The sequence below is a fragment of the Medicago sativa genome, chromosome 3, assembly GCF_051527215.1.
Source record: "Medicago sativa cultivar Bolivia chromosome 3, Bolivia_mono, whole genome shotgun sequence".
In the NCBI taxonomy this organism is placed as follows: Eukaryota; Viridiplantae; Streptophyta; class Magnoliopsida; order Fabales; family Fabaceae; genus Medicago; species Medicago sativa.
Window position 1 is genome coordinate 21892935 of NC_140751.1, and position 15786 is coordinate 21908720.

Sequence of the window (15786 nt, forward strand, 5' to 3'; positions counted from 1 at the left end):
CGCAATTTTGCTTTAATAAATATGCTCTCAACACCCTCAAATATTGTTAAAGAAAATTTACTGTCACAAAGTGAATCTTTGAGAATAAATGTTTGTGACCTAATGGATAGTAGTTTATACGAGTGTTCCCCAAATGAAATTCGAAATTCATATGTGGTTGGCCTTATAATTCGAAATTCATAATGGATAGTAGTTTATAAAGCGATTTTTGTAAACTTGGCTAACAACTGGGGCAAATCCTTTTGAAACGAAAGCTACCCCAAAATTCTGTATACTTGGCCCCTCTCGTAAAAGTTTCTCTAGCTTCGCCACTGCTATCAAGGCCATACTTAATATGTTTCGTAAAATTTATCCACAATGAGCTATGTTTGTAATCGAATAAGGGCTCGATTTTAATATGAATTATGGGTTTTTCGTTTTTTTCCGATTTTATAATGCGAAAATGTTAGAGAAAAAAAACAGTTGGGATTATATAATCCAAACAAAAGTAATTTTGAAAGTGAGTAGAGCGCGTAAAATCCTAAATTCCAGGATTTTGCGACTTTATTCACCTTTAACAACTCAAATCCATAGTAGAATCCCAAAATAAGCAAAATCCATTGATTTTGATTGCGACTTTACGATTTCATACAAAATCGCGGGATTTTAAAGGGTTTTGAAGAATTTTATCCATTTTTTTAGTCATTTATGACTATATACAATTTATAACATATATTTAGTATTATTTTTGTTTTGGTAAAATCCATCGATTTTGATTGCGATTTTACAATTTCTTATATCGATTCTACAAAAGTAGTTGAGTAAAATCCTTCAATTTTAATTGCGATTTTACGAATCCCGGTTTTTCTATTCCCTTTCGACCCGTATTAAAGTCCCGATTTTGACAACCTTGCATGCAGACCAATAAATACTCCAACCATAAACTTAAATCAGTCAATATTGATATATGACAGAATTATAAGTGAAACTCATTCAGTAAATTATAAGTGAACCTTCTATCCCTACCTTAAATGACTTATGATACAAACCTATTTTGCAGCTTAAATACAAGAATAGAGTTTTAAATTGATTTACTGATAAAACAACCAATTAATCCGTACAAAACTGGTCCATCTTGAATCTCATTCCCCCAACCTTTTAAAATAAAATGTCAAAGATCAAGCAACTTATTGCAATCTTAAAACTTTATAAAGTCTAATAACACTTTTCATATTCCTAGTTTGACCAGAGTAGATCAGCAAAGGAAATCATGTTTGAAACTCATATGCTGAAACTAGGGGCTGCTATAAGATGTATAGAACCAAAAGTTCCATTAAGCCAAAAAAAGAAGAAAGAAATTGCGGCTTAAGGCATAAAGCAGAGCATCAAGTAATTATTTTATTACAAAGAGATAAGCATATTGTATACTCGAAGGAAACTGATACTGAAACATAATAAGGAAATTGTATAAACTGGACACCCAAACAACAAGCACAACAGGGACATAATATAGATCATGCAAATCTCTCTTGAATACCAAACATACTTGACATGAAAAGTGAAAAAATAGATATGAGAAACAAGTAGGTAAGTCATGTGGTGAACAATGTCCTTTGAATGCACACAGTGTTGACAAAATGCAAAATAGCTAAGAAAACCTAGAAGAAAACCCACCTCCACGGAAGGAAACAATATTCTACGAAAAAGAAGAATGGGAGAACATTTTTGGAAAGGAAAAAAATGAAAAAATAAATTTAAATTGAAAACACAAATGAAAATATGCAGAAGCATAAAATTGAAGACACCGGTTAGTTGCAAGACGACGGTTGTGAAATTAAGTAAGGGCACTGGTGTGACTATGACAGAGTAGTGTGGGAGGTTTGAAATTCGATTTGGAACGTTTTTACACCACTGTTGAGGCTTATATATTGGAATTAGGTGTGGATGTAATTTTGGGGGTGGGCAGGCTGCATGAGCTTGGTAAGGTGATGTTTAATTGGGAGGAAATGGCAATCTGTTTTGGTTGGAAGGGGGAAGCTGTGAAACTGCAGTGTCGAACTCCTAAGAGCCGGGGAAGTGAACATGAGGAAGAAATGAGTATTGCTGCCATGAATAAAGTGAGGCCAAGACTAGTCATCAAGTGGGAAGGGAGCAAGCAAACCATAAGTTGGGAACCTGGTAATCACTTTTCTCATGCTAGCCTTGAGGACAAGGCGATTGTTGAAGAAGGAGGCAGTGATAGAGCATCAGGGTCTAGTAAGTTTTTTTTTTGTTTTTGAAATGGCTAATATTATTCACGTCGGAAAGTGCAAGAAGCATTAGTTGGTTATGATATTCCCTTAACTTTTCACAATATTCTGTGAAAAAGAAGAACGGGAGAACATTTCTGGAAAGGAAAAAAAATTAAAAAACATTTTTAAATTGAAAACACATAAATGAAAATATGCAGAAGTATAAAATTGAAGACAAAAGAAGGCATTAGGCGACTGACCTAAAAATCCTAGTGAACTGAACTCCAAACCTGCGTTTCAGTCAGAAACTGCAGGACTTCATAAGCAAATGAGAATCCTTGTATGAAGAACAAATAGGAAATAGCGTATATGTGGATTTCACTTGTTTGTTTTCACCTTTGTATCCCACTTGTATGTCTTTTTTGCCAGCTTCTTAATATGCAGAAGCTCTTGAGTGAAGGATGGTAAAAGTAAACTACAAATAAACAAGATGTGAAGTTTTCATGGTTGATTCATGCATATGATAAGAGGATCCTCAAGCTATGTAATGCATCCAAACATAAAGATTGATATAACAAAACCCACAATTTGGAAACTAAATAATTAGATATATGAGACTCTAATCCACATGAAACCATGATGTCCAAATTAAATAAAGAAGTATCAAACACATGACCTAAAAATATTCAAATACATAAATATAAATCCCCAAAAAGTAGAGTAGAACCATTAAAAAATAAAAATATTAGAATACATGAAATAAAATAGGAACTAAAAAAAATATAGCAGCATGCAGGAAAATAAATAAAATCTTAAACATGTTATCTAGCAAGTTGAAAGATTGTTCACGGTATAGGGCTTCAACAAATGAAGGACTCCCTTGTTTCCAATCTCTTGCCAAGACTTCTACATATCACATTCCTCTAGAGGATTTTGTATCCTCCATCACCGTGCCTTCAATGCAAAACCCAGCATCTATAACTGGTATTCTTGTGACCTTCTAGTTCTGGTTTCAACTGAAAAAGTAACACCGTTGTTAAGAACTCGTATCAATTAACTTCCCCACAAATTAAGAATACAAGACTTATATGAACTCAAACAAGGAGGCCATTTTCATTGTACAAGACCAGTACAAGATCAAGAAAAATGGAAGCAAGACCAAAAACAAACAAAGGAGGTAATAAGAAACCAAACTAAAAACAAAAATATAAAGCCATTTCACCTTCATAGTTAAATGGAATGATGTTAACTTTTGCTGACGGTGAGTTTTGAAGCAAAAAGTCCACTACTCCATCAGGTATAAATGTATTTGTGTTCATATAAAAGTTACCACCTTCATTCATGTACTTGGCTCTCAGTTCCAAGTATATAAAATGATCAAGGGGTTTCATTTTGACTTGCAGTGACTCCAAGTTACACAAGGAAGGGAATTTAACCTTGAATAAATCAGGAACAAAGGAGAGAATCTGTGAAATGCAATGAATGATGATGGTGAATTAGGATTTATAGTCATACATTTTTCACAAAATTTAGAAATAATTAATAAAAGGAAGTGCAAAACCTGAAGAGTATTAGAAGAGATTGTCAATGATTTGACATTAGAAAGCTCTAGCAGCCAGCTGAGGAGGATTGCAGAATAGTGTTGGATTGAGTGACATATGCTGTCTCCATCGATGTAAATGTTTTTAACAGAACAAAGATGGGTACAAAATGGTTTTTGGTACAATATACCGGTAAAAGAAAAGTTACAAAGAGTCGGAGAAGATAACTTGCAGACGTAGCTATGATTGGTATAAAATTCATGTCCAGAAATAGTTAAATTGACAAGTGTGGTACTTGATATACAAAGAATTTGTGCATCCGGAAGTAGTTTAAAATTATGAATGACCAAAGTATGCAACCGGTTAAAGGAAGAGAAGGGCTCAGCGCAACCATCATCACCAGCAGCGCCAAAGTAAAAGGATCTTAAAGTCAAGGTGGTTAAAGTAGGACAATTGAGAGAATTCGGAAATAAAATTTTGCGAAAAAGGCCAACAGTAAGGTGAAGAGAAGTTAAAGTTTGATATGAAAATAAGCAAGACGGAAATCGTTGAATATCATCACGAGAGATAGTGATTCCTAATAGCTGGACACGATGTGAAACAGCGTATTCTACAATACTTTCAAATACTTCGGATTCCACAAAACCGTGATCGTCGTGAAAATGAAGAGTGGGGAGTGGAGTTGAATTATCGCGCACAGACAAAATTTGAGACATTGATTTGGTGAAACTGTCGGAAGAGGTAAAGTCTTCGGAAAATAATTTAAGGGTTGGAAGATTTTTAGTGAGATGGTTCCATCTTGTTGAGAGTACGCAACTTTGAAAAACTTGTTTGGTTTTCAAAAAGGAGAGAATGTGATGGATAATGGAATCTGGTAAATCACTGAGTCTGTCTTCTTTGCTTTCACCACACGATTTAGGGTTTGTTCTTCTTCTATTACTTTTGGGTTTGTGTGGAAGAAGAATCATTGCTGCAGATTGGGATAAATGTACCGAAATATTGATAACAACAGGGTTTGTTTATTCATTGACATTAAACAAGCCACCGATAGCATTCAAATTAGAGAGGCGAATCATTAGAGTAGGGTTTATGCTTGTTAAAAAAAGAAGGTCAAGTAGGGTTTATTGTTTTTTTAAGGGATAGTAGGGTTTATTGTTAGAAACTCGGATACAATAAAATTAAACATGGGGATGGACGAAAGGATAAATATTGACAAGTGCACTAAATCATAAGAAGTAATAAAATAGTAAGTTTATCGTCTCTACAGCGACTGTAGTTCAACTCTATAATTAACGGAACTATTTGAAAGTAAATAAAAGTAAAAAAATATTAAAAGGGTTGTATGGTTAATATTGGTTCAGATGCATAACGACAATCTCGAAATCCCTAATTTGTTGGAATTAACTCGCTAAATCATTAGTTTATGTCATGTCTATTTGATTTAAGAAAGTAGCGTTAAGACCCTAACTCGCTAAATCATTAGTTTATGTCATGTCTATTTGATTTAAGAAAGTAGCGTTAAGACCCCATAATGTATCAGTTAAAGTTATTTTAATATCCCTGCAATTCAACCAGATACAATTGTGGGTTGCCTTAAAATGAATCAAAACTCTAAATTCATACTTAGGTTCCCATTAAAAGAATTTATTAAAGAAAATAAGCAATTTATATTGTTAGGATAGGACGGAAGTATGGTTGTCAATACTATAATCCATTTATAGATCAGTTTTCAAGATTGCCGATTCAGATTCTTAGTTGAAAAAGCATTAGAGACCAGACATATGCAAATTAAATCTTACAATCGAAACATAAGTTGAATGAAAGATTTTATGGGTTAATTAAGTTTTTGGTCCTTGTAAATATCTGCAGTTTTGTTTTTATTCCCTATAAAAATAAATCACACTTTTTAGTCCCTACAAAATTTTCCGTTAGTCTTTTTAGTCCCTGTTAAATTAAAATTTGTTTAATTATGCTTAAAATGTTAAATTTTTTAAAGTTTTTTTACATACTTGTTTAAAACATTATAAAACGTTCCGCCGCAATAAGTTAGCTCAAAATTTTATTTTTAGGTCCAAATTTTTGTTGGTTTTATCTTGAATTTTTGGCGTTTTAAAAAAATTGTATTTAATAATTCTAATTTATCATAAAAGAGATTATTATAATGTTATTAACAGGTCTGTTAAAAATCATTTAAAAATATAAAAGTTTAAGTATAATTAAACAAATTTTAATTTAATAGGGACCAACACATACTTTTAGTCCTTGTAAAATTAAAATTTGCTTAATTGTGCGTAAACTTTTAAATTTTTAACATATTTTTTACATACTTATTTTGAACATTATACAAGTTCCTCCGCAAAAAAGTAACTCAAAATTTTATTATTAGGTCCTAGTTTTCATTAATATAATCTGGAAATTTTGGCTTTTAGAAAAATTCATATTTAATTCATTACATGTTAAAAAACTAAAAGATTTTATAAAAGAGTGTCTTACGATGTTATGAACATGTTTGTAAAATATCTTTCAATAATTTAGAAGTTTAAGCATAATTAAACAAATTGTAATTTAACAAGGACTAAAAACACTAACGAAAAATTTTGTAGGGACTAAAAAGTGTGATTTGTTTTTATAGGGACTTAAAACAAAACTGCAGATATTTATAGGGACCAAAAACTTAATTAACCCTTAATTGAATGCAACAAATATGAAGGGGTTCCTCGTGGAACCCTAATCAAAGAGGTTTAGTTTCACATGGAAACTGACATTATTACAAAACAATATAAAAGCATACCTTAGAGAGAACAAGAGGAGGATGAAGATCCTTTGTTGTGAAGCTCCTGGTCCTACTTGAAAAACAAGAAAACAATAACTTATGTCAGCATGCCATGTGCGGAGCGCATGAGACCACACGCAGGGGCGCATGAGGCAGTAGCAATTGTTTCCTCATGCGCAAGGTGCTTCCGGAATCCCTTCCTGTGCAAATTTTGTAGTTTTCGTCCCATTTTCGAGCATTCTTCCATCTTGCAATGTCTTGGAACTTGAAATGAATTTTCTTCACTTTGTATTTTCTTCAAATACCTACTAAGAACCATCAGTCTTCAATATTCATATCCTTGATTCTTCACTTGATGTCTTGATCTGTCGATTTACACGATTCCTCACTAAAAGATTCAAAACACCTAAGCAGTTGCATGATTTAAGATAAAAGCGAATCACAACGACTTGAATGAAAACAATACAAATTGTTTCTCAAACCATTGATAACCCCTCTAAATTACATCTTATTTGCCTTCAAATGCAAAGCAAATACATAAAAACATAGTCTAAAATATCATATGATGCTCCATCATCACAACCCCAAACTTAAATCGTTGCTTTCCCTCAAGCAACATAATAGCATGAAGATAGAATTTACATGAATTTAAGAAGAGAAACATACTTTTCCGGAGATTGTGCTCATATTATTACCCATCCCACTTCCAGACTTGATTAGCTTACCAATTCAATGCAAGCAGAACAAACTTAGAGAATATACTCTTACTTTCAACCACTTACAATTCTAAGATATACGTTAGTACCTCCTAAAGCCAGTGGGGCTAGTCAAGACATTTACCACACTTCAGTGGTTATGTTATTGTACTTTACTATGAGATTGAAGCAATTCTAAACAGACATTCAAGATACATATTATCACACACAAATATACAAGTTTTTTCAAGGTTATATCGTGACTTAGGTTAAGGTGGGATATATTTGGGAAAATAGGCTAACAAACAATTGGATTTAGTTTAAGGATTCCCTACTTTAAATATTTTTCTTCCAACCTGTAACTTTCATTCACAATGTCACAACCAATGTTTTTGAGGTACTAGCTTTTGTTTCACTCAAGTCAAGAGAAATGGGTACTATAGTAGAATTACTTCTTCTTCTTCTTCTTCTTCTTTTGGAAGAGATCAAACTTTTGTGTTTGGCTCTTGGTTTTATTTCTTATTTGTGTAGACTATCATTTTAATGTTTTATCTACAATTTTTTAAAAAAAAAAACCAAGTTCTATCGGTACTCCACCCCAAACTTAAGATTTTGCTAATTCTAAAGAGCAACCTCAAACTTAATTTCAAACCATGACAAGTATTTCACTAATCTATCTAAATCCAAGGAAATCAAACAAATATGACATTGTAAGGTTTAAAACTTGTGACATGATTCAAGTCACAAATAGCCACCAAGAAAGAAATAATGTATGGAGGCTCAAAGTGGTTTCACAAAGGATATAGTGGCTTGAAAAAGGCTCTAGGTACCAAAACAAGTGTCTCGTGTGCATGACAATATAATTGATAATTCATAGAGTGGTAAAAATAGACATCCTCATGGAACACTCATATATGAAAGAAAAAAGAGTAGTAAACAGTGGAGATATATATTTGGTTCAAAATATCATCGGTTATGCTATACAGAAGTATAATAGTGACATTTTCTGAGTATCTTCAACAATAAGTCTCAAAAGTTATCGTGCTCTTGAACTTCGGAAGTAAGCTAGCCCTCTATTGTTAATGATTGGAAACATTTGGAACAGGAGAGTTTATGCAATTCACGTGCAAGTAAAGAAATTGTGAGATGGAGTAATTATGTAAAATAAATGACTGAAAATTAAATGATCGAAAATGAAACTTATTTATGGGTTGCCTCCTTTTCAGTTACAAAAGTAAATAATTTGGTTAGAGGCAAGTAAAATTTGAAAAATGATTGTCAGAATTAGATTCACCCGAATGATTTGACATTAATGATTTGGTTTGCAGAATGTTTTAATTTTTTGATGTACATTTTATTCGTATAAATCAGTTATCTTCTGCAGAGAAATTAATCATTCAAGACAAAAAGAACCACAACGTGCGATAAAACTCTCTACTAAATATTTCCAGCATTTCTGCATTCCTAGTGTTGGATTTATATTCAAAACATCTGGAAAAGTTGAAAGAGACATGAACCATGTCATTGATACTCTAATTTTTTTTCTATTTTTTTGACAAAAAATGCTCTATTTTTTTTTATCTAAATATGGGATGGTTAAAATTGATGGATGAAAGGCAATGGCAAACTATAGCATAAGAACTCCAACTTTTGCCTCTGCATCAGTGAATGTTCATAAGGGTTTCCAATTCACATACAAAAAAAAAAAAAAAATGGAATCAAATACATACATATGTTAACAACAATAGACACAATGTGGCATGTAAAAACTATGCAATATAATTAGAACCAAAAGAAAAATGTAATATAAATGTGAAGAAAGTAACAAGGTCTCAAAATCATTCTGGACAACAAGCAGAATTGAGCTGCACTAAGCACTATGTTACTCTCATGAATCTCCTTGGAACTCTAAGCTGACAAACATGCTCTGCTACATTGCTAATTTTCTACGCCTTATTCACTCGGATTTTCTGCCCTTCTAACAACTGCAGTTAACATACAGCAAATCAAGGTCAGCATTGTATTTAGAACAAACTAATCACTCATTAAATCACTCATTATTTTCAATCTATAAAATTAAATCCCATTGAATAGAGTCCCCAAATCATGATAGAAATTGTAAGTCATGTTAACATATTTGGAGATGGGAAACTTGTATCATGATTCATGAAAAATATCAAAACTTGAGGAAAATAATACATTAACATCAACAAAGAGACAAAAAGGGATGAGAGCAGCTATTTCATTTGGTCCACAAATGTGATGTTTATGCGGGAACTTGTGATGATGGAAAGTAAAGTGTGAATACCTAATTTAGTTCCTCAAATTGTAGGACTATATCAACTTAGACATCCACATGATCAATATTCTAAACTGATGCATAAGATTGAAGAATGTTAATCAGATTGATCCCTCCATTAATATATGTAGGATTGATTTGATAAGAAATCCAAACGGAGGGACGGACCAGATTAACAATTTTCAATTTCAGGGATCATTTTATATGTCGCAAAACAGAACGGGACAGAACAATATATTATATGTTGAAAAATAAAAAGGGTATTTCGGTAGTTTTGATAGTCTGCGTCTACCATAAACCCTTCTAGTAGGAGGCCTGCTAACATTTTGCCAATCTTAGACGCCCTTTGTAGATTGTTTTTCATCTTATTATATTAACAACACATTGCTAACAGAAGACTACTTTAACAAATATATACAAACATCATCATCATGAATTCATGATCATCATCAAGCAAGGTTTGGAGAAGTAACTCTAACGGTGCCATGTACTTGAAGTATATCAGGATGTTTCAGCATGCAAAATAAACAGGAAGGGCAGTGAAAAACTTACAGCATTGTTGAAAGATGAGATAGCAGCTTCTACATCCTCGTCTGATGAAAAAGTAACAAAGCCGAAACCACTGGATTTTGAGGTCCCAGGAACCCGTGAAACCTTGGCACTAAGAGCATTTGCTTTTTCCGAGAAGAAATTTTTAAGGCTATCAGATGTTACATTCTTAGCCAGATTTCCCACATATACCTTGTAAGGACTGTCTACAAATGCGGATTCCTCGGCCTGGACTGGCAAACCTCCTGTTGTTAAAGGTTTTTCGGTTATATTCACTTTAATCTCACGCCCTCCAATTTGCTGTCATGAGATAAAAACACGAAGTTTGTAAGTCCTTTAAGAAACCTAAATTGTTGAATGAACATTAGCAATATTTTAATGTATTTTGTAAACTCTGCAATGAAACTTACAGTGCCATTGAGTTTCTCAGCTGCTGCGTTTGCATCCTCAACGGTTTTCATTGTAACAAATGCAAAGCGACGACTCCTTTTAGAGTATTTGTCATACATAACCTATGAATCAATCATAATAAAAGTTAACAGTGCACTTGATGCACTCGATATTTGTGGTATATAAAATGATAAAACATACAAAGAAAGTTGAGGTTGTTTAACTAGTTAAGAAGAATATAAGCAATGCTCTTGTCAACTCATATCCTTAGGTTATATGATAAATCCTACATGGCATTGTTCAGTACATGTCATCAATGGAATCTGTAGTCATTCCACTGAACAGTTTCACCTTATAAATGAGTAAAATTCATTGAGGTTTCAAAGTTCAATATTTATTCTGTCAGTACCATGAACTAAATTCTACATTTCTTTTTCCTTTAAGCTATTCTTGATAGACTAAGGTAGGTCCTGACTCACCATCACTACTACATTAATCCTTATGAAATCAAAATTCTGTTAAAGGGCAGCCCGGTGCACAAAGCTCCCGCCTATGCAGGGTCTGGGAAGGGGTCCCGCCATTTGGTGCATTGTGAGCAGTTTTACCCTGTGTTTTACACAGAGGCAGTTTCAAGAACTTGAACCGGTGACCTTTCAGTCCAATGACAACAAGTTTACTGTTGCGCCAATCCCCCCCCACCCACCACCACCACCACCACCATTGAAATCTAAATTCTCCTATTTTAATATTAATGTAACCTTTGCCAGGGAGAGAAAACAGGACGTGTGCAATTATAGTTGCATTTCGACTTTAACAATATGCATCTACGTGAATCACACCACTCTCTTCCTGCAACAAAACCCAGTGCTGCACCAGCACCATTAATGTGCGATGCAAATGGCCTCAACTGACGACCAGCTACTGTTTCACTGCCAGAGATACGACCGTGGTGCGAATGGCACTTTTGACTACCTTAATCTTGTCTTGCAGACCAAAAGGGATAAACAGCCATAAACTTAAAACAGAAAATCTTCATGTACTTCTTACCAAAGCAAGGTTCTCCATGAAAGTAGCAGCATAATACACAGATCATTGAGAACCAACTAAAAACATTATCCCATTTCTATGTTGCTTTTCAATAGTCTAAGTTTATTCAAATAATTAAATATACCAACTTCTACAAATTAAAAATGATAAAAGGTTCTAGCATCAAAATCGGATAGAGTCTAATATACTCTCTCCCTCCCCCTAACAGAAATAAGCAAATCTATTCAAACACTTCAGTGCTAAACATCCCAAATCCCTCTAAAACAAACAACTGAAACACCGCCATTTTCAAATATACATTTTATTTATCAATACAAAAGAAAATCATATGGGTTTAGGGCTCATATCAAGTTTAAATTTGAAAGATCTCTCACCGCGGAAAATACCCGAATTCAAGTTAAGAGACAGTAAGAGAAAGAGGAAGAGGAGAATGAAGATGAAGACAGAATCTGAGATACCAAAGCCAAACCCCTTTGGAGAAAAGAGTGTGGCGGCATCTTCATGTTCTGACCTTCTTTGATTTGTTTTGTTTTGTTTTGTTTTGTTTTGTTTTGATATTAATAGAAGTTGGTTGGGATCTGATTTTCCCATAGAATTCGGTACTTCCCACTAAAAGCTTCTCTCATTATAATCATCGCCCATTTCTTTCTGCCTTTAGCAAAAAAAAGTTGAGGGAGAGGGATTTTCAAATTTACTGAAATAATATGAAACCACCACACCTACAAATTACAATAGTTAAAAATGCTTGCTTATTTAGTCTGTTTGAGGCTTTCTAATGCAGCCTGTAAGGTTCTAATTCAAGACACAATTGCTTGTGTGCCTCTTTGTAAATGATCACACAGGTGTTATATTCATTAACATTATACAAAATATGCTACTAAAATGAAACCAAATAGATAAAGGAGTTAAACTGAAACTAAAAATTAAGATACATATGGAACTAGCAACACTCTAATAATTTCATTTAACATTCCTTCTCTTGTTAAATGAAATTAATGTAAGCTTCACCACTCTGAGAATGAGAACAACACGAATTTTAACTGATAATGTTTGTAATGAAGTTGAAGTTGCAAAGTTTATTTAGAGCACAAGTACTTTTCCATAGCTAAATTATGTTTAGTGTACTCCTACATTAACCAAACCAAGTTTTCTTTAAACGTACATTAGCATCAAAGCAACCTGCAAAGCCGCTATTACTTTTTCATTCTTCTTTGTTCCGTATGAAATGTTTCATTTACCATTTTACCTTAAATCTATTATACTACATTACTATGACCTTGTTTTTTACAACATATTCTGTAAAAATTCACATTATAGAAAAATAATAATCACTTTTGTATGTTTTCATTCATCTGTTTGTTACAGATTCTTAAAAATAAAGTTTTAAAATAATCTAAAAACTGCTTGAAATGAAAAGTTTTTTTGAGTGTCTTTTCTTAAAAATAATTTTCTATGATTTGATTTAAAAATGATTTTTGTTTTGGTAAAAATACCCAACGACTTGTGTTTTTTTGAAAAATTACTATAAATTAATCTCAAAATTATTTAGCATCAAAATCACTTTTTTTAATAATCTGTAACAAACGGACCCTAAAATCATACATTTCTTCATAAGAGGAATACTAAAAACATTTTCTTTTTAACATTCGTCTTAACATTCACTCTTTTATTGGCTCTATAACATTCACTCTCTTATTAGCTGAAACTCATATGGGTTTGACCACTTTATGTGGAACACATTTCTTAATTGTGGGACCCACATTGAACAAACCCATTTTAACTAGGTACCTTAAAAGTTTTTTTTGTTTTTTTTGAACAAATCAAAATGGAATAAATTGCTCAAAAGCAAGATGATTCACCTCGCACAAGGTGTGCTAAAAGAACACTCTATCTATTCAAATTATGCATTCAAAAAAGTACTTTTGAAGTATCAAATATAAATCACATTGAACCAAACCCATTTTAACCAAATTAAGGTGAACACTCCACTACCCAAGAGTTTTGTTGGTGATAGGTACCCAATCCAACATCCAATCAGTTGTCATCAGTTTACATCATGCGACTTTTAATATTTAATTATTTTAAAATTAAGTTTTTAAATTATTTTTGTATAAAGAATTTTCCAGTTAATTTTTCAAAATGAAGTTTAATCAAACCTAATTTTACAAACTTCAATTCAAACATACACTAAACCACATAGACTAATCTCTCATGCTGGCTAGAACAACAGTCAGCTATGAAACACAACCACTCCTCAGATAAGGTGTGTTCCGGTGTCAAATATGTGTCGTGTCCAACACTGACACGACACCAACACATGTAATTATACTGAATTATGTGTTATTAGTTGTGTCGGCGTGTCAGTGTCCGTGCTTCATTGGGCGGCAAACTCCCCTCGAGAGATCTAACAAAACTAAATTTCATTACTGAATTCGAATCCAGAATCTCCGGTTAAGCTGGAACGGAACCAGCGCTCTTGGTCAAACAAATTACATTTTGCAACACACACATTTAAGAAAATTTACTAAAACATAAATTAAGTTGAACAAACCCATTTCAACCAAAATGAATTTCACAAAATCAAAACACACACTAAACATTACAAAAAAAAAAATAAATAAATAATGTTAAAAGAAATCACAAATTTCCAACAAAAAGTACCTCAGCTTTTTCAACAGCACCATGTTCTTGAACAATCTTGGCAAGTTCATCATTACTAACAGTACGAGGAATGTTACCAACGTAAAGCTTTCTAACAGCAGGAGAATCAACCGTAGCTTGTTCAGAAGAAACAACAAAGTGTTTTCTAAAACGACGTGTCGTAACGACAAGGGAAGATGGTGTTGTCGTTTTGGGTTTTAAGGTTAAGTTTGTGTTGTGAGTTAGGGAAAGGAAATTCGAGTGTGAGAGTAGAGAAGCCATTGTTTTGAATTGAGTTTGGTGTGGTGTGGATGAAATTATGTAACTGGAAATGGTGGTTTTGTTTTTAAGAGGTTTATCTTGTTATCTTGTTTTTTTCTGAAATAATCTTTGTTATCTTGTTGGTGTTGTTGGAAACGAGTTTTTGGATGCAATACATATGGTTTTGTTGGGTCGGGTTGACCATTAACCGGATCCGAAATAATTAAATCCTGTATTATTTTTCCTTTTTTTATCCTTTTTGTAAAAAATTAATCAGTTTATTAAAATTGTCAAATTGATGTACTGTAACATCCCAGACTGCTTTCAGGATTGCCGACTGACCCCACAAATCAACACGAGTCTTTTCAGCATGCTTTGTCCTCACTCGCATGCTTACCGGGAAACTTCGCGGTAGGTCACCCATCCCAAAATTGCTCCAAGTCAAGCACGCTTAATTGTGGAGTTCTTATGGAATGAGCTACCGAAAAGAAGATGCATCTTGTTGATAGTACCAAATAATTCTTATAAGCCTTCCTTCAACCATGTAGTCCCATACCTACACGGCTTCCGGATCCCTCTTTTTTCGATGTGATTCGGTTCCTCTTATTATCGTGGGGTCATCCTCACGGATAGTGCCCGTTCCAACTGGCGGAAACCTTTCGTATCCAACTGGCGGGATATCGAAAGCCACAACGTGGGTGTTACATGTACACTCTCTTTCGTGAGCTTATTTCAGTTGGTAGAAACATTGCATAATCTATGTAAAGGCTTAGTTTGAACCTCGAACACCCCAATTCCCTATATTTAAATCTATGAGCTCCACTTACCGGACAACTATAAAAAAAATATATTGATGTACACTCTTCGTCTAAAAATGTAACAAAAAATGGGCAATATAAGTTGATGTATTTGATACAAATTTTGAATTAAATGCATTACTTTTTGTTGGTCAATTTTTGCTTATATTTTAGAACCGAAAAAGTATATAATTTATAATGTAGATTAAATACATCATTTTGGTTTTATTCAAAGGGAAATACCTCAATTTTGTTGACTCGTTTGTTTTTTTTTACAAAAGGATCCTTTATAGTTCAACCTGTGATGACCGGGTTTGAAACCAGGCTCCTCCAATTGTGTGTCTTAGTTTTTAATGTCTATTGTCATTTTATCTATCTATCAAAATAATTAAAGACTTTTGTTATAATCAAGGTAAAATTGGGCTTGAACGTGTTATCGATTGTGCCAATTAATAATTTGATTACAAAAATAAAGAATTTGTTTAACTTTGTGTTTGATTATGCATTAAAAAAGTTGATTTTGATTTTGATTAACTTAAATATATCTATATAATGTAATGGAGTTCGGTCGTATAATCTCAAGT

At 33.1% G+C, this 15786-nt stretch overlaps 2 protein-coding genes across 2 annotated transcripts; both read right to left on the reverse strand.

Moving 5' to 3' along the window:
- Nucleotides 1-2833: 2833 nt before the first annotated feature.
- Nucleotides 2834-4720, reverse strand: LOC146936383 (F-box protein At4g22280-like). The gene is made up of 3 exons (XM_085751258.1): nt 3772-4720; nt 3433-3676; nt 2834-3226 (listed from the first exon to the last, which is right to left on the reverse strand). The coding sequence occupies exons 1-3, from the start codon at nt 4717-4719 to the stop codon at nt 3186-3188; spliced, it is 1233 nt and encodes a 410-aa protein (XP_085607384.1). The 5' UTR covers nt 4720; the 3' UTR covers nt 2834-3185.
- A 4131-nt stretch (nt 4721-8851) lies between these two features.
- PSRP2 (RNA-binding (RRM/RBD/RNP motifs) family protein) lies at nt 8852-14463 on the reverse strand. The gene is made up of 4 exons (XM_085751259.1): nt 14166-14463; nt 10478-10579; nt 10071-10367; nt 8852-9204 (listed from the first exon to the last, which is right to left on the reverse strand). The coding sequence occupies exons 1-4, from the start codon at nt 14424-14426 to the stop codon at nt 9166-9168; spliced, it is 699 nt and encodes a 232-aa protein (XP_085607385.1). The 5' UTR covers nt 14427-14463; the 3' UTR covers nt 8852-9165.
- Nucleotides 14464-15786: the final 1323 nt, after the last annotated feature.